The sequence below is a fragment of the Loxodonta africana genome, chromosome 18 (genome assembly GCF_030014295.1).
Source record: "Loxodonta africana isolate mLoxAfr1 chromosome 18, mLoxAfr1.hap2, whole genome shotgun sequence".
NCBI classification, from domain to species: Eukaryota; Metazoa; Chordata; class Mammalia; order Proboscidea; family Elephantidae; genus Loxodonta; species Loxodonta africana.
Window position 1 is genome coordinate 56,450,070 of NC_087359.1, and position 19,431 is coordinate 56,469,500.

General features: G+C 35.8%; 1 protein-coding gene across 2 annotated transcripts in view; it reads right to left on the minus strand.

Annotated features, from left to right (window-relative positions):
- The window catches only part of ATAD5 (ATPase family AAA domain containing 5), a 52,869-nt gene that overhangs the window by 11,665 nt on the left and 21,773 nt on the right, over positions 1–19,431 (minus strand). The window contains exons 7-18 of one of the 2 annotated variants that reach the window (XM_010594210.3): positions 16,017–16,201; positions 13,769–13,926; positions 13,157–13,316; positions 11,961–12,290; positions 10,106–10,202; positions 9,012–9,091; positions 8,664–8,803; positions 8,428–8,578; positions 4,885–5,061; positions 4,511–4,641; positions 3,529–3,622; positions 1,983–2,047 (exon numbers count right to left, since the gene is read on the minus strand). In XM_010594210.3, the coding sequence (XP_010592512.2) occupies positions 1,983–2,047; positions 3,529–3,622; positions 4,511–4,641; positions 4,885–5,061; positions 8,428–8,578; positions 8,664–8,803; positions 9,012–9,091; positions 10,106–10,202; positions 11,961–12,290; positions 13,157–13,316; positions 13,769–13,926; positions 16,017–16,201 (1,768 nt within the window). The remainder of the gene's footprint in view (positions 1–1,982; positions 2,048–3,528; positions 3,623–4,510; positions 4,642–4,884; positions 5,062–8,427; positions 8,579–8,663; positions 8,804–9,011; positions 9,092–10,105; positions 10,203–11,960; positions 12,291–13,156; positions 13,317–13,768; positions 13,927–16,016; positions 16,202–19,431) is intronic. The other variant, XM_064271429.1, reaches the window with a different exon arrangement.

Consider the following 19,431-nt stretch of genomic DNA (forward strand, 5'->3'; position numbering starts at 1 on the left):
TTAGTCTATTGGCATAACAAAGATAATGTTCTATATCCTAGTTTGGTGAGGAGCGTCTGAGGTCTTAAAAGCTTGTGAGTGGCCATCTAATATACAACTATTGGTATGGAGCAAGGGAATGAAGGAAATCAAAGGCTCAGAGAAGAAACTAGTCCGTGGGACTAATAACCCACACAAACCACACAACCTCTTCTAACCTGAGACAAGAAGAACCATATGGTTCCCAGCTACTACTACCAACCTTTCTGACCAGGGACACAACAGAAGGTCTCGGCTAGAACGGGAGAAAAATGTAGCACAAAACTCAAATTCCTAAAAAAGGCCAGACCTACTGGACTGACAGAGGCTAGAGAAATCCCCACGACTATCACCCTAAGATAACCTTTGAACTGAGAATTGAAGCTATTTCCTCAGGTCACCTTTCAGCCATATAAAAGATTGGCTTATAAAATAAACAATATTACCTGTGAATAATATGCTCCCTTAAATAGCTAACTATATGAGACCAAGCAGCATTCACCCAATGGCAAAGATGAGAAGGCAAGGAAGGAGAGGGAAGTTAGATCAATGGCAACAGACAAACAAAATGGAAATGAGAATGCTGACACACAGTAAAAATTGTACCAATGGCGTGGGACAATTTGTATAAAAATTGTTAAAGGGGAACTTAATTTGCTGTGTAAACTTTCACCTAAAACACAGTAAAATATTACTAAAAAAAAAAAAAGAATGAAGAAGATCTAGAGTCTAGGGCAGTGGTGTTTAATGAAAATAAAATACAAGCCAAAAATGCAAGCTGCGTATGTAATTCAATTTTTTTAGGAGCCATACTAAAAAATGAAAAGAAACAGATGAAATTAATTTTAATTAGGTTATTTAATCCAATAGATCCAAAATATTATTTTAAGATGTAATCAATATAAAACATTATCAGTGGGATATTTTAGTCTTTTTTTGTACTAAGTCTTCCATCTTGTGTTTATATTATACTTTAGCACAACTCAATCCAGACTAGTCATATTTTTAAAAAATATAATAGATGTGGAAACCTTGGTGGCATAGTGGTTAAGAGCTATGACTGCTAACCAAAAGGCTGACAGTTTGAATCCACCAGGTGCTCCTTGGAAATCCTATGGGGCAGTTCTACTCTATCTTACAGGATCACTAGGAGTCGGAATCAACTTGACAGCAACGAGTTTGATTTTGCTTTTTGGTTTATAATGGGTGTATTGAGATAAAATTTATATACTATACATTTTGCCAACTTAAAGTGCATATATCAATGGTTTTAGTATATTCACAGTTGTGCAACCATTACCACTCTCGAATTCCAGAACATTTTCACCATTCCAAAAAAGAAACTCCATGCTGATAAGCAGTCACTCCCCATTTCTCCTTATTTCCTACAAACCTAGGTAACCACTGACAGAAAAGCATAGATAAAACTAAAAAACACTATGTGGATCAAAGAAGCCAGGCACACAAAAAAAGGGCACATAATATCTGTGTCCTATTATACGAAATTTCAGAAACAGATGAAGCTAATCTATGTGATACACATTGGAACAGTGGGGGGCCTTTGCTGACTGAAAAGGGGCCCAAGGGAGCTTTTGGAGGTGGTGGAAATGTACCGTATTTTCACCTGGGTGATGATTACATGGGTGTTTACATACGTTAGCACATAACGCACTAACTTAAGATTAGTGCACTTAATCTATAAGTCAATTTTACCTCAATAAAGTACGTTACTATGAAAACCCCTAATGAACACTGATTGGAGTCTAGTAAAAACTTAGTTTGATTTTGAAAAAAATCTTTTTTAAAGCAAAAAAGAAAATATAATAATCAAAAAGTTGCCCAAAGTAAAAAATATTAACATATCACTTAGTAGCTACATTTTAAAATTATAACTGAAAGCATAATAAACTATCTTTTATATTATTGTGATACGTAACTTATGATCATCAAAATTCAGAACTTACTAGGGAAGGTGTATTAAATTTGATTTCTTCAAAGCATCCATCAAACATTAAACTAAATGTTGGATCTATAGAAAAAAAAAAAAACATTTTTTTTTTTTACATTAAAACCACTGAAATCACTTTTCCCAGTTATACTTTTTCTATGGGAATATTCTATATTTCATTGTTAATGAAAATTCAGTATCATGGAAATTATAAATACTTAAGAAATTGACTTTCAAACGAAAGTAGATGTTCACAAAAAGACTTCGACAAGAATGGTCATGATACCTCGGGACACCCTTTGAACTCAGTACTGACGTCACTCCTGAGGTTCAACCTTCAGCCAAATATTAGGCAGGCCCATAAAACAAACAATAATACACATAGCTCAACCATGTATATGAGACTAAATGGGCACACCAGCCCAGGGGCAAGGAAGAGAAGGCAGGAAGGGACAGGAAAGCTGGACAAATGGAAATGGGAAATCCAAGGTTGAGAAGGGGAGAGTACTGTCACATTGCAGGATTGGTAACCAATATCACAAAAGAATATGTATATTAGTTGTTTAATGAGAAACTAATTTGCTCTGTAAACTTTCACCTAAAACCAAAAAAAAAAAGCACAATAAAAAAAAACTTAAAAAAAAAATTGACTTTCTACTTTAATCTATAATAACTCTGATCTTTTAAATAAGCTACCACCAGACTTATAATTAGTAAGATTTTTATCACTATTTTAAAGTACAATCACTAAGTGTGAAATGGGCTATTAATTTGTAAGTAGAGTCTACTACAAACACATTTTTCTATAGAAACCCATAGCAGAGATATCCTATTGAATATTTGTAATGAAAAATATTTAGTGAACAATATTACAATATAATCTCTGTAATGAACAAAATTAAATTGTATGGGTTTTTAAAATTAAACACTGAATGCTAATTTTTGGGGAGGTGGACCAATTGTATTAGGCTGATGATGGTTTACTTTTAGCGAATACATGCAACAATCCATATGGAAGTGCTAACAGGAGCAAAGCAACAACTAAGGAGGAAGTTCAGTATTAAGGAACTATGGAAAGATTGTGCTCCATAAAAAATTTTGACCAAAACTGCAAATGGTGGCATAGTAGTAGAGAAGGTTTGGTCTAATTGTAGGTGTGAGGAAACAGCAAGGAGAAGAATCTGATACGTTATCTATGAAAATTGGCTAGTCCATAAATCTCCATCTGCATTCTAGGTCATTCTCAGCATCCTAAATCTCTTAACGCCCAACACAGTGAGCCACAGTAGTACTCATTTTTAAAACCATTTTGATACTAGCAAGATAATATATTAACTTTTTAAGTACTCAAAGATGAAAATCGAATGCAAATTTGAATTTTTAGTTTAAAAAATGATCTAGGAGTCTCCTAATTTTAAAAGGGCAAAGAAAATTTAATTACTGACTTCCAAATGAACATTTCTAATTGAAATATTTTTCCAAAATATTTTAATTAAAAGTAACTAAAATTAATTAAAAGTAAAAAAAAAGTAACTAATTGTATTAAAATCATTGTTACCTACCACTTGTAGTAAGGATTACAGGTCTTTTAGTTGTTGCCATGAATGTTTTGATTGCATTCAAAAACCCAGCATCTTCATCGAAAATTACATCAACCTACAAACCGTTTGTAAGAATATTAACGTACTGTGTTACAACAGACTTACTGGCTATCAGTTACGTACACATAGAAGATACACTAACATGTCCGTTAGAGACAAAATTAATGAACAGTGTGAGTGTGAATTCAGCCCATGCTGAAAGCTCACCATGTCTAACACTATAAAAAAAAGTTAATAACCTATCAAACATTAAACCAAAGAAATGCACCCACCTTTAACTGGATATAAGGAGCCCTGGGGGCGCAGCGGTTAAGCACTTGGCTGCTAACTGAAAGGTTGGCAGTTTGAACCCACCAGCCACTCCACGGAAGAAAGATGTGGCAGTCTGCTTCCATAAAGAAAGCCTTGGAAACCCTATGAGACAGTTCTACTTTGTCCTATAGTGTTGCTAAGAGTCAGAATTCAACTTGATGGCAAAGGGTTTTAATGTGTTTAACTGGATAGGTATGGGCCAGAATAATTTACATAATCACTGAACAATAATAAAAACCTACCCACTGCTGTTGAGTCAATTCCGACTCACAGCGACCCTATAGGACAGAGTAGAACTGTCCCATAGAGTTTCCAAGGAGCGCCTGGTGAATGTGAACTACTGACCTTTTGGTTAGCAGCCATAGCACTTAACCACTATGCCACCAGGGTTTCCGAACAATAATTAACCCATTGCCGTCGAGTCAATTCTGACTCATAGTGACCCTATTAGTAAACTCAAATTGCATTTGTCTTCTTCCTGAAAAAAATTCTTCTACGGTTGTCAGTTTCAGTTGTTTTAATTTCAAATAGAAATATTCCTGACTTTCTTAACTATTTTATAATCCTTTGTAGGAAAACATTACTCGTAATCTTTAAAATAAGCTTTATCATGAAATATCTATAAGCTTACCTCCTCAAAAAGAATAAGAGAAGTTGCATTTTTCCTGTTGGATTCCTCCACTCCAAATTCTTTGTTTGAATTAACTGTATTTGCAGATTTAGGCTGAGTAATTTGTTTCTGTTCAAAAGAACTTTTGATTCCTACATAAACAGAATATTAATATTTTTGGTAAAATCAACTGTTAATAGAACACTGGATATTTTTACAGATTAAGCTCAAACTGAAATCACTTATCAAAACTGAAACAAAGTAGCAGGACTCCTCTGTAGCTAAGGTTTAATAAATAGCAAGAGGACTTCATGAAATATATTCATATTTTTATATATCAGGGTCACCAAAATAAAAAAATATATCAAATTCATTCTGTCAACGTAGTGTCTTACCTTTATTATTTTCCTGAAGTGTTCCTATTTCTTCATTATTTTTTGGCTTAGAAGACACTTTAAAATAATTTGCCAAAGTTTTAGGAGGGAGTGCTCGCTTTGGTCCACTACTTTTTGGCGAGGGCGGAGGAATTTTTCCTGGTGATGTAACAACTTTCCTAGGGGAGCTTAATTTTTCTGCCAAAAACAAATTAAAGATAAATATTTAAAAAATTAAACAGATATCAAAATAGAGCTATCCACATTCTACATTTCTACTGTTACCAGTTAAAGATACAGAAATTTTCTGTCATCCTTATACTCAAATGCTCTTAACATAACTACTATATTGCTGTATTTATTCTACCAGTACAGAAGGGAAAACCACTTGTTTTGAAAAGACATTCTTTTCCAAAGCAATGCATGTTCTTGAAGCAAATAATGTTGACAGTCCTTCCATTGACTTTCTCTGCCTGAGGTCAAGAGAGGATGAAGGAAAATCAGTAACAGTGCAGACTGAGCACGTTACAGAACTTAGTTATTCAACTTAGCAGCACAGTAAATTGACATTGCAAATAAATGTTTTTCAAGAGATACTATGGAGAATGGATACAAAGTTGAAAAACAAATGGCTGATCTCTACCCTCCAGAAGCCCCATGGTCTTCATTCCAGGGCATATGCCTTTCTTTTCCCGCAGTCCCTGATTCAGTCCTAATGTCTTATTATTATCATATGGCCTCAGAAAAGGATCTTCCTCACATACCACCCTATGTATACAATTCCATGATTGTGTCCTAATCTTTTTCTGTATCTCCCATTCCCATAGATTCTATCATAACTCTTGGATATTACAGGTGCTCAACAGGTTTACTGAAAAATTTTCATCCCTGTGCCTCTGTTCCCACTGATCTCGTCTGTAACTCCGTATTGCCTTTACTTTTGCATCTTCCTGAAGTGCAAAACATTTTATTCTAATATGTATTTTTATCAAAGTAATATATGTAATTCTTATTATTTTAAAATAAGAGACATAGAATGAAAAACTGTAACCCCTTAATCTACTCATTTCTGTACTCCACTTCCCAGAGACAACCACTATCAACTCAAAATATTTTTGAATGCCCAAAGCAAGTCCCAACCCCATGCTGCCTTCTTTGAAAACTTTAACCCTTTTCTGAAATCTGTAAAACGTATACTCAGTAGCATATAAATCAGTGCTTATTTTTCCTAGTTTCAAGTGTATTTATTATCTTAACTGTCAATTTATTGAAGGTAAAAGGCAAGTCATACTCAATACATTTACTCCTCATTTATCAACTATCTTGTTATCCAACATTTTGCATTTACGACAATAGTAAAAAACCTATTATCCAACTGTTTTGCGCATTAATGACATATGTCCAGCAGTAATAAATGCCAAGGTTTGAGGCAAGAATAATGCTGGCTATGATGGTTAAGGTTATATGTCAATGTGGCTGGGCCATGGCCTCAGTGGTTTTGGCAGTAACGTAATGATGTAATTTGGCAGTTATGTAATGATGTAATGATTTAGTCATCTTCCATTTCGTGATCATCTCCCACGTTCACACAATGCCGGTTTTCGCATAACGACCTGGTCTTTGGAACCTACCCATGTCAATATTTGAGGAGTGGGTGTGCATACATTAGGGTGACACTGTGCAAATTACAAAAGCCTTTTACTTTTCTTTTGGTTCTTAGACTTGCTAGAGCATTAGAATCTCTAAAAACATATTTGGGAAATGATGCAGGGTTGTCTATTTTGATAAAAGAATACCTTTTGAAAAAGTTATAATAGATATAACCATCATTTCATAAAAACAGGACATTTCAACACCACAAAGTAAAAGGGACATAATCTTAATACAAAAGGTATTTCTTTATATTTGATGAATTTCAATTTATGAAAAAAATCTCTATTTCGTCCTACTGACATAGACCAAGAATTGTTTAATCGGTGACTGGCACCAGTCAAAAGACTGGTTTTAGAAAAGACATGCCAAATTTTACTTTGAGATAGTAAGTACCTGGTTAAATTTTACTGAAATATTCTATTTAAAGAATTTTCCACCAAAAGAATCAGTTCGTTAGAGAAATCATTAACTGCAGATCTGAGGCAAGAAATGAATAAGATGGGTCTGGGACATCTTGACACACCAGGAAGAAAATATTAACAACTACTGGGGCTATATCCAAAGGACATGAGCCAATTAAATGGGACAATATGAAAACCACATATACACACACAAAAAATGGATTTTGCTTCTGGCCAAGATACAGTAACTAGGACTGGATTTATCCTCCCATCTGAAATAACAAAAAAACCAAAACACAACCTCAACATAATACGTGAAACAATGCTATTTTAGACTTTGGACATCATACAAAAAGGACAGGGATCCCTGACAGACAAGAAACTAACAAAGTGGACCCTAGGACACCCCAGCTTATTGCCTTGAGTTTCCAGGCCACAATGGGGAGGGGGAACATAGGAGGAGGCTGGAGGCTGGAGGTCTCCCTGAGTTGAGGAGACGAAACTAGGAGTCTGTGGAGACCAAGTCTGCTAGAATTCACAAACAGAGCACAGAAAAGAAGAGGGTTGCACGGAGAGAGCTCTGAAAATCTGCAAGAGGGTCTCCGCCAAGTCTTCAACTAAATACTGATCAGCAAAGAATTAGAAGAAACAATTTCTGGGGCTTACAGATAGCTGGGAATATTCTTCCCACCAGTCAGAGCGAAAAGCTTCATCATTCACGGGCACTGGATAGAGTAGTCGGAAGGGTTTTCCTCAGTACTGGCACAAAATTCGGTCTAGACTAAATACTGCTCTAGTCTTGCCTACCACAGCTTAAAAGCAATACCTGAAAAGAGCACACTGTTTCCAGTGTGATCCCAGAACAAAGCTCAAAAGCAATTACAGAAATACAGAGACATACAGGACCCAACAAGGTAAATTTCACAAAGTCTGACATCTAATAAAAAAATTATCTAAAGAAAGTATTTGACATTCAATCAAAAAAGGTATTCGAAGAAGCTGGAATATGTTAAATACCCTGAGGACACCATTAGCCAAAGGCAGGATGTGAGAAATTCTATGACAGATGACCCAGGTTCTTCAACAAATAAATGACATGAAAAGAAAGGGTAAGAGAATTTTTACAAAGATAAAAAGAAACTTAAGAAACATGAATCAAATATAAAACACAGATCTTGTTTGGATCTTGATTTGAATAAGCCATTTGAAATAAGAGAAAACTGAAATCAGACTGAATATTAGATGATATTAAGGGATAGAGTTAATTTTGTTAGGTCTGATAATGATATTGTAGTTACGTTTTTAGAAAAGTCCTTAGCAGTTAGAGATAAATATTGAAGTATTTATGGGTAAAACGGTATGATGGTCTTGAGAGTTATTTTAAAATAGAAAAAAAAAAAAGGGTATGTGTAGAAGATAAAATATGAATGGCAAAATACTGATAATTACAATTTTTTTATTAGACTTTTTTTCCCCAAAAAGTTATAGCTTAGGAAAATAGTTTACTTACTTGGTGACTTGCCTATGTTGTAGTTATTAAAAAAACAAGGTTTTTGTGAGTTCACACCTTGCTTATCTACTTGATGGGACTGAGTGGCTTCCTTTAGTTGAGATAAAATTTGTCTACCACTGCGCTGGGAAGAGGCATTCACTTCAAATATCTAAAAGAACAATATTTGAAAAAAGGGAGAATGGTTTATGTTTTATTTTAATTCATGAATACTCTCCACCGTAGCTATTACTAACCTTAAATCCAAGCTCCTGAGCACAGGCGTACACAGCAGCAGTTTTCCCCACTCCAGTTGGCCCTGTTATGAGAACAGTATTGCAAAGACGACTCTCTTCATCATCTGAACTTTCTTTAAAATCTATGTTGTCCGATGGATCTGAAAAATTATTCAAATGCACATAAAATGATAATTCTACCTCACAAAATCAAATCACACAAACTTCTTGCCAATAAATGATGGCAATTTTATTTACAAAAACCAGAAAACAAAATATGAAATACCAATTAGGAAAGTTTATAGAACTTCATCGCTAATCTAATTCTGAAAATATTTGGTGAAATGGAGGAAAAATGACTCAAAATACCTTCCTGTTTCTCATCCTTTCTTCCCTTCAAATTCTGTCTTTCTTCTACCTCAGCTCTTCTTTTCCAGTCTTTCAGCCAACTGTCATAAGAAAATGTGTGTTAATAAAAACAATTCACGGAACATAAATATCTCTTAGGCTATGTATCAAAATTATTGCTGTTGGAAGTTATGGCCTATCACTAGTTTTTAAGCTCTACACAGTGCTTCTGAATCAACTAAATAAAATATTTTTCCATGGGCGTGAATATTTTAAAATGAAGTAATTTTTGCCTAAATATAAGATTATAAGTACAAAGATATTTACTGCACCATTGTTCATATTAGCTCCTAAAAGGAAAACCTAGAAGTACATCAGTAGGGGAAAAGATAAATCATTGAACACTTGTATTAGAAAGGAGTCCCTGGGTGGTGCCAACGGTTAATACACTCGACTGCTCATCAAAAGGTTGGAGGTTCAAGCCCACCCAGAGATGCCCTAGAAGAAAAACGTGGCAACCTACTTCTGGAAAATCAGCCACTGACAACGCTACACAGCACAGCTCTACCCTGACACCCATGAGGTCGTGAGTCAGAGCTGACTCTACAGCAGCTAACGAGAAGCCAGGTTGAGCTTTAAAATTCAGACTTTTTCAGGTATTAGAAAGGCACACATACCACATATTGCATATACCCACACTGGGGTCCGGGGCGGCACCTCCAAAATCACTTAATGGTTCTGTTTTAAAAAATATATGAATTCCTACGAAGTGGGATAGGTAAAGACCCTAACAAACTTTAAACTTCCAGTTTTCAGAACTTTTTGTATTTGGGAATTGTAGACGGGGGACTGTGGACTCTTATTAGTACTGACATGACCCCATTTGTCAAGAAGGAAGAAGCTAAAACAAGCATAAAATTTCTTATAGAAGGTTTTGTGGGAAACTTTTAATAGCGGTTGCCTCTATTCACTTAGAATCCTTCTGTGTTTTTAAAGAAGATTTTACCACATAATGTAATGCTTCATAATTTTTAAATTTTAATGAAAATAAAAAAACCAAATAGTAAAGCTACTTCCATAAACTATTTCTCAATTCCTTTACAAATTTTACAAACCTATGTAACTTTTTTATGGCTGGCTCATTGCCTATGAGTTCACTGGAATTCTGAGGTTGATACTTTTCCGTCCAAAGCATGTCTTCAATTCCAGAATCTAAAGCAAAAAATATGTATTAAGATACTCTTTCCTTGACATAAACATATATTCATAATTTATATTTATAATATTATTACAATATAACCACAGGTATTTGTATGAATATTTATATCAACAAAACGCCAAGCAAATTAAAAACTTTACATTTAAAATCCTTCACACCAAAATACATCCCTCTTAAAAAAACTAACCACCATAAAGGGGCATGAAAGTGAGGTTTAAAAGCAAACATTTAAATGTTTAATAACCACTCAAGAAATAAGAAACATGAAAAATAATTTGTAGCATAAGAAAAAATAGTCTAAAGAGCAAAGGCGCATAACCTTTAGTGGAGCTTACTTTTGACCACTGACAAGAAAACTGATTAAATCATCCTACGAAGTTAAGCTGGGTAAATGGAGGGACATGCTACCCTCCACACTGCGAAGACTGGATATTGTGAAGCTGCCAGTCCACTCCAAATGAATCTACAAGCTAACGCAAAATCAAAATCCCAACAGGATTTCGGGAGGTGGGCAAGCGTACCCGCTCATTTAGTAGAGTAAAGCATGAAAATAGTTTTTTTTTTTTTTTAAATGATTAAATAAGGATGTAAAAGGCTTATGGACTGAAAACTACAAAACGCTGCTAAAAGAAATTAAAGATGACCTAAATAAATGGAAAGACATCGTGCGTTTATAGATTTGAAGACTAATATCATCAAGATGTCAATACTACCCAGAGCAACCTACAGATTCAATGCAATTCCTATCGAAATTCCAACAGCCTTTTTTTCAGAAATGGAAAAGCCAATCCTCAAATTTATATGGAATTGCAAGTGGCTCTGAATAGCCAAAAATTCCTGAAAAAGCATGAGTTGGAGGACTCACACTTCCTGATCTCAAAATTTACTACAAAGCTACAGTAATCAAAATGGTATCGCATAAGGATAGAAATATGGACAACAAAATGGAATTGAGAGTCCTGAAATAAACCCATACATCTATGGCTAATTGATTTCAACAAGGATGCCAAGACTACTTAATGAGGAAAGAACAGTCTCTTTTACAAATGGTACTGAGACAAGAAGGTTTCCACATGCAAAAGAATGGAGTCGGCCCCCTACCTCACATCGCTTATGTGAAATATCTAGAACAGACAAATTCACAGAAAGAAAGCACGTTAGAGGTTACCCAGGGCTAGGGAAATGGGGGAGTGAAGAGTTATTGTTTAATGGGTACAGAGTGCTATTTGGGGTGATGAAAAATTTTGGACACAATTATGATTGCAAAATATTGTGAATGTGATAAATTCCATTGTGTTGTACACTTAGAAATGCTTCAAATGGCAAGTTTTGTTATATGTATTTTGCCACAATAAAATACATAATGATAGGAGATTTGCGTTACTAAATGTCAACACATATGAAAAAGCTACATAAATGGGTGAATTAATTCAATGCGAAAACTTCAGAAAAGGTATACAAACTAAATAGAAACATGTCAGAGTTAAGTAAAACAGGGTGTGGCATAATATGTATAGTATGTACCCAGGTTTAAAAAGTGTATACATATTTATAGAAACAGAGAAAAATCAAAGACTAAATACCTATCTGTTAACTGTGCTTATCTCTGACTAGCAAGGCTTTTATATCTTATGTTACACACATATTGTTAGAATATTGCAATGACCATATATATATTAAAAGAGAGAGGAAAAAATGAGAGGTTAAAAAATAGAAGAATTTTAGGTCCAAAGGGAGAAAATCTAACTTACCAGGAATAGAAGATACTGCTGGTGTAGATTCTTTGTCATCATCTATTATTAGAATATCAAAATCTTCTGCTCCTTCTGTTTCCACTTTACATGTTATACTTAAAACGGTCTGTTTCTTCCTGGATGTTTTAGAAAATATACCTTTGGAAGAATCTAACTTTATCCCAGAGGAGTTGTTTCTTCTCTCAAGTTCTTCAAGTTTCCCATTTGTCTTTTTTGGACTTTCTGAATATTCATTTGGTTTCTTTCTTTTAGACTTATAATTTTCAGTTTCCACTCGTTTCCTTTTGGTTTCTTTTTGATTAACATCGGGTTCTAGTTGTGGGTTTTCTATTTTGAGAATTACAGATAGGCATGTACTTACTAATCAACAAAAAACAATTTTAATACCCTAGAATCTTAATAAAATGGTGCAGTGGTTAAATCGCTCAGTTGCTAACCAAATGTTCGGCAGTTCAAAGCCACAGGCCACTCTGCGGGAGAAAGATGTGGTAGTCTGCCTCTGTAAAAATTACAGCCTTGGAAGCCCTGTGGGGCAGTTCTACTCTGTCCTATAGGGTCACTATGAGTCAGAATCGACTTTGATGGCAATGGATTTGGTTTTTTCGTATAATCTTAATATTAGAATCCCTGGATAAAGCAAATGGTTAAGCACTTGACTACCAGCTGAAAGGCTGGCGGTTCTAAACCACCCAGAGGGCCTCAGAAGACAGGCCTGGCAACCTGCTTTGAAAAGTCACGGCACTGAAAACCCTATGGAGCACTTCTACTTTGCAAACATGGAGCCCTCCTAGGATGGAATTGACTCAACGGTAACAACAATCTTAGTATCATTTCAAAACATCCAGTATAAAATATAAAGCCAACAATCAAATGTGACATACTGAAATCAAGCTGGCAATGTTATTTAGGCTGTTTTTTGTACAAGTTAAAGTTATAATTATCTCATCCAGGGCTTTCCTTAAATGAATTATTAATATTTTAATATAATTAAAGCTGTGTTTGGGTTGGCATCTCTGGAAGCTAGCAGAAGCCAGCACTGAATGGCACAAGATGCTTTTATTTTAGTTGTACGATTCTCCCTGCCAGCTGTAAGCAACGTTCTGTTCGTGGCAACTACTTCCAAGAATCAATGGCTAAGTCTTAATGTTTCCAAAACTGAAATGTTAACATAAACAATAATAATCACCACTAACCTTGGTTACCAAGACATTCAGTAAGTACCAGGTGCTCAGTTCGTTTTCTCAGAAGCAAAGGGAAATAATTTTTCAAAGAAAATTCAGGATTTGACCACCTAATCTCCTCCAGCAAAAGGTTCCTTACTTTTTCAGTAAAATCTTTCCTTGTTCCCATAAACTGCAATACAGATAAAATACTTAATAAAAGGCCCAGATCGTCTATTAATGTTAGTTACAATACAACCAGCCACTTGCTATTATAAGTCATTACTAATGTAGGAGTAGCTTTAGTCAGTAAATACAACCTTGATAGCAAAGCTGTATTTGCACAGCTTTTGAAGGACTGAATTCATATTTTTGTTGTTCTCTCTTTCAGCTTATTGTACTTTACACATTAGATTACAATGCTGACCATAAATGTGATATATAATATTCCTCTGAAACTGGCAACCATTAATTCTTAAAATGTTTTTAAAGCTCTATGGATATTTAAAAGCTATATATACTGTAATTTGTATTTATTCTTAAATTAGACTTGGAAAAATGAACTCTAGACTATAATAGTAGGTACCCATTTTCTTTTTCTGTGAAAGAAACACTACTACGATGGTTAAGCTCTCTAATACTTACCACAACAGCAGAATTGTTGCTTTTTGAATTTGAATTCAATGTTGAAAATTCACCAAGGGCAATAGCACGCTTTGAGACATTTATTACTTTAGTATTTGGTTCTTTAAATTTAGTTAAGAGAGGACAAGAGGGTAGTGTCAAATGCCACAAACGGCACCCTAAAGGAAAACAGAAAATTTATCTTAACTTCATTTACATACTCTCCATTTAGTGAATGTTAAATATGTAAACATTAAAGGACCTGACAACAATTACATAAATTCAGAAAAGTACCAAAAGCCAAATGACAACACAGGGAACAAAATCCTCACTTTCAATAAATACAATTAATAAAAATTACCTAGTCCTCTCTCCCAGTTGTTAAAAGTAAGCAAATATTAGCAAATTTTCTTTTCTTTTTAGTTCAACCTTGATATTCAAGGTAAAAATTTTAGGGGCAGATAGCACCCTGGTTAAAGTTTGAACTTTGAAGTCAGGTGGACCTGGATTCAAATCCGGTCTCTGCCACTTACTGCCTGTGTAATCATGAACAAGATTCGAAACCTTCGTTTCCTCATCTGTAAAGTGGGGGTGACAATTAAAATACTCAACCGCCTGGAGTTGTTACGGGATTAAACTAGGCATGTACGTGAAGTGCTCAGCAGAGTTACAGACGATAGCAAGCGTTCAATAACTCTAAAGGCACTAAAAAAAAGTCCCCTCTGTGCTTCCATCATCTGCTCATATGTAAGTAGATATGCTAAGTTTTACAGTGACACTCCTATGAAAACGGGCTTATCAATTTTCTGGAAGAAAAGCATGACTAATTTCTGTAGTTGAATATACTATTAGAAAATGGTATATAAAACTGGGCTAGTAGAGACAGCAAGAAAGGATTAATCAACTGAACGGCCATTAGCTGAATGGGAAATAAAACAGAAGAGACTACTAGGAAGATTTGCTGAACAAAACTCAAAAGGAAAAGAACAGAGAACAGTACAGAATTTCATGGCCAGAGGGAGTGTACTGAACCAAACCGCAAAGCCAGCTGAGGCGAATATAACGGTTTCTGTACTGACAAGAATAGCTCTAGGTAGGAGCCATGACCAATTAAAGATACAGGCTTCGTACATTATCAGTGATGATATGCTATAACTAAGACTGCGGCTGCTATATTATTTGGATCCAAACAGAACTAGATTATGATCAGGCTAATACCACTGTACAGGAGACTTGTGCAAACAGCCCACTCTTGCACAGGATGCATGTCATGGATTGAATTGTGTCCCCCCAAAATATGTGTCAACTTGGCTGGGCCATGATTCCCAGTATTGTGTGGTTGTCCTCCATTTTGTGATTGTAATTTTATGTTAAAGAGGATTAGGGTAGGATTGTAACACCCTTACTAAGGTCACATTCCTGATCCAATGTAAAGGGAGTTCCCTGGAGCGTGGCCTGCACCACCTTATATCTTAAAAGAGATAAAAGGAAAGGGAAGCAAGCAGAGAGGGCGGACCTCATACCACCAAGAAATCAGTGCCAGGAGCACAGCGAATGCTTTGGACCCAGGGTCCCTGCGTGGAGAAAATCCTATTCCAGGGGAAGACTGATGACAATGACCTTCCTCCAGAGCGGAAAGAAAAAGATTTCCTCTGGAGCTGACCCCCTGAATCTGGACTTCTAACCTCCTAAAAAATCATTTTTTTTTTTTCTAGACTGTGAGAATAAATTTCTCCTTCTTAAAGCTATCCACTTCCAGTATTTCTCTTACAACAGCGCTAGACGACTAAGACAGGGCATGTGAGAAAGGACTGAACGCGAGCAACGAAACACTGCTAACTTGTTGCCTGTGTATTCCAGAAAACATTATATGGTACTAAACAGCAAAAGCTCTTCTGAAAGGAAGGCAAACAGACTTCCTGTGACCACTTAACAGTAGACAGATCAAGGACTAGAGCTCCTCTGTGCTCGGTGATGGGTTCTGATTTCAGAAAGGAACCACTTCCTTTTAGAACACAGTGCCCCTCTGGTCCCCCACGTTTTCCTGTTATCTCTGGAAGAAAGGGTAAGGATTCCTTTGGTCTCATTACCCATCCACCAGTAAAATGAGTCCTAGGTTGAAGAAGAGGATGAAACATACACTTGAAATTCCCACTAAAAGCACCATTATATTTCAACCTTAGCCTTCTCTTTAACCACCAACTCATGTAGTTTCATATTACCTCTAACATTTGAAGAATAAATATTCAAAAGCAATAAACAAGCTCACCATCATCTTTTTGTTGAATATGAACAACTCTCGGGAAACTGGTACTCGCTGCATTGTATGCATCCAGAGCAGCCGATTTCTTTGCAATCTGTCGTTTCAACAAATCTGGCAAACCACTCATTAGAAATTCACGCTTTGCTTTAAACTGCACGTCACAGTTCTGAGATCTTTCAGATGTATCTTGACTTTTAAGAAATGATTTGAAAAAGGGAAGCTAAGGTCACAAAATACTTAAAGGAATATACTATCAAGAAAATACATTTTAATTGGGAAAAATCCAGTCAATTTCCTGAATGTTAGCTGGCCAAATTCTTCTTGCTTATCACAAACATAAGTCTGTCAGTATTAAGAAATTACATAAAAATAGATATATATAGAAAAAAAGACTGGAAGGTCATCCATCAAAATGTTAACTGTGGCTACCTTTAGGTGGTAGCTGAGTTTTTTTGCTCTTATCTTTTCTGCTTTTCAGTTTTTTAAAGTAAGTGCCACATTTAAAAAATATTTAATATAAGACTCTCTACTATAATATTGTTTCTAATATAAAGCAAGGAAATTAGAGCCCTTATTATTGATATGCTACTTCCACCTGACACGGTTTTATCTGGCTTATCATCCGACTGCCAATCATAGGAATCTTGACTACAGTGGCAGGTGGGAGAAAGGGGGAAGGGGACGCAGGGGGAGGGTGGGGAGTTGGAGTGGTAGAGGGTATAGCCTACCATATCAGTGTGAGAATTGTAATATTCTCTACAGACAGAAATTTCAGTTGGTAATTAAAGCAGCTACAAAAACTATGATTTCTGTTCTTCTTTCTTATTTGGGAGAAATGAAATCCAAGGCCAGATTGAAAGGATTCATTTTAGAAAAGAGAAGGCGTTTTCCTACTGTTAATAGGAGGGAAGGAGGAAGGGTGGGTAAATAAAGTTGTAGCTAAATCTGTATGAACATATAGCAGAAAGTAAACTTTAAGGAGATAGGTACAATTTACCAGAGCAGATGGTGAGGTATAACGGTTAAAAAAAAATCTTGAGAGACTGTCACATTGAGCAAATAAGCAAACTGACTGAACAAATTAAACATAATGGCAGTCAAGTTTCTCCCTGATAGAGAAAGTGAGGAAAGGAAAAGCTAGAAAGGATCCTGAGTTGCTGGACTGAAACTGGAAGTATAGGTATGAACTCATGGCTTCAAAACATATCACACATAGATAGAGAAATAGTTTAAGATGTGTGTGTGTGTGCGTGTGCATATACATACATACATTTCCCAGCTTTATCTGCTGAGAAAGCCTAGAAGCAATGATACTTCAGGAGCAATGAGCTACTAGATCCTGGTTCCTAAATACCATTCTCCACTAAAAGGAACCATCCTCCACTAAAAGGGCTCATAAGAGAAATAGCTGATTCCAGCACAGGGCAGGGCAAGTACAAGGTGAACTTGAACTACCTTACTGTTCCAGAAAGCAAGGAAATGTTCAGTGAATGATGGGGATATGACAAAGGGATCTAGAAGTCAACCTGAGGGGCTCCCACTGCCCAAAGTAAAAATAATTTGAGCATCAAAATAAATAATCATAGTAACAGACTACAATTCACTGAATAAAACAGAAATCCATGAGTCTATACTAAGATAAGTAAATGAATCAGTAGCAAATGAAAGAAGTGAAAACCCTCTCTTAGAGCAGCTAACTAATGAATATAGAAGGAGTGACTGCAATAGAGAATCACCATTTGGCAACCACTGGAGGAAAAGTGGTCAATTCAGGTGGTAGGTCTTCACTGTTAAGGCTAATAACTGAAGGTTTGATGATGAACAGGACATTAGTGTTATCTCAGAATACCTTCCCACAAAACACTGCTCTATATTAAAAGGGAAAAGGTAAATTTACCGTGGAGAAATCAGGCAGATATCAACATGTCCAGGTGATCACAGTTAACATCACCAGTGGTGGGGTGGGTCAACATGGGCCTCCTTATGTGATGATGCACTTAGAAGAGCAGAGTATGGTTTCCGTGGGAATCCTGACAAGACTGGAAGACCTGAGTCTGGTTGTGAGGAAATAGAGGGTCATCCTCTAGCAATGTAAGGTCTGCATTTTTAATAAAAATGGTCAAGGGCATGAAAGATAAGGAAAAACTGGGCAATCTGGGTGGAGAAAATACGGGAGTTCTTTGCAGTATTTTGGAAACATAAAATTAAAAAAAAAAAATTTATTTTTTAAAAATCTTTCATGGAAAGGCAATTAAAAAACTCCTCCCTCCCCCCCAAAAAAGCCCTGGCCCTGATGGCTTCACTGGAGAATTCTACCAAACTTTCAGAGAAGAGTTAAACCACTACTACTAAAGGTATTTCAGAGCATAGAAAAGGATGGAATACTCCCAAACTCATTCTATGGGGCCAGCATAACCCTGATACCAAAGCCAGGTAAAAAACCAAACCCAGGTAAAGACACCATAAAAAAAGAAAATTACAGAACAATATCCCTCATCAACTTAGACGAGAAAATCCTCAACAAAATTCTAGCCAATAAAATTCAACAACATATCAAAAAAATAATTGACCATGACCCTGTGGGATTCATACCAGGTATGCAGGAATGGTTCAACATTAGAAAAACAATCAATGTAACCCACCACATAAATAAAACAAAAGATAAGAACCACAAAATCTTAACTGATACAGCAGCTCGAGAAAAACATAAAGTTACACATCGAGGACAAACAATAAGACTAAGCTCTGATTATTCGGCAGAAACCGTGCAGGCAAGAAGGTAATGGGATAACGTATATAAAGCCTTGAAAGAAACAAATCACCAACCAAGAATAATATATCCTGCAAACCTTTTATTCAAGTATGATGGTGAAATTAAGACATTTCCAGAAACATGGAAATTAAGGGAATATGTAAAAACCAAACCAAACTTACAAGAATTATTAAAGGGAGTAAGTCCTTCAGTCTGAGAACAAACAACAGCAGACCACAGCCTGAATCTAGGAGGCAAGATTGTACCAGCCAGATACCCACCTAGGAAATGAACTCGCAAGGACTATCCAAAAAGAAAACAGTTGCAACAAGGAACCTGTGAGGTCAATCTGTAATTGACAACAGTGTCAGAACAATAAAAGAGGGAAGAAACGGTATAGGTATAGAACTTTCTAATGGAGAGGAAGGCAAGGCAATACCGAGTAATAATACACTGGTTCAAACCTAGGAAGGTAAGGGTAAATTTCAAGGTAACCACAAAGAAAGTTAACAAACCTGCTCATCAAAATAAAGAAACTAAAAGAGACCTACATAACTGGGAAAACATACCTTGGTCAAGGATACGAAGACTCAACATTGTGAAAATGTCCATTCTACCCAAAATGATCTACAGATGCAATGCAATTCTGATCCAAATTCCAATGGCATT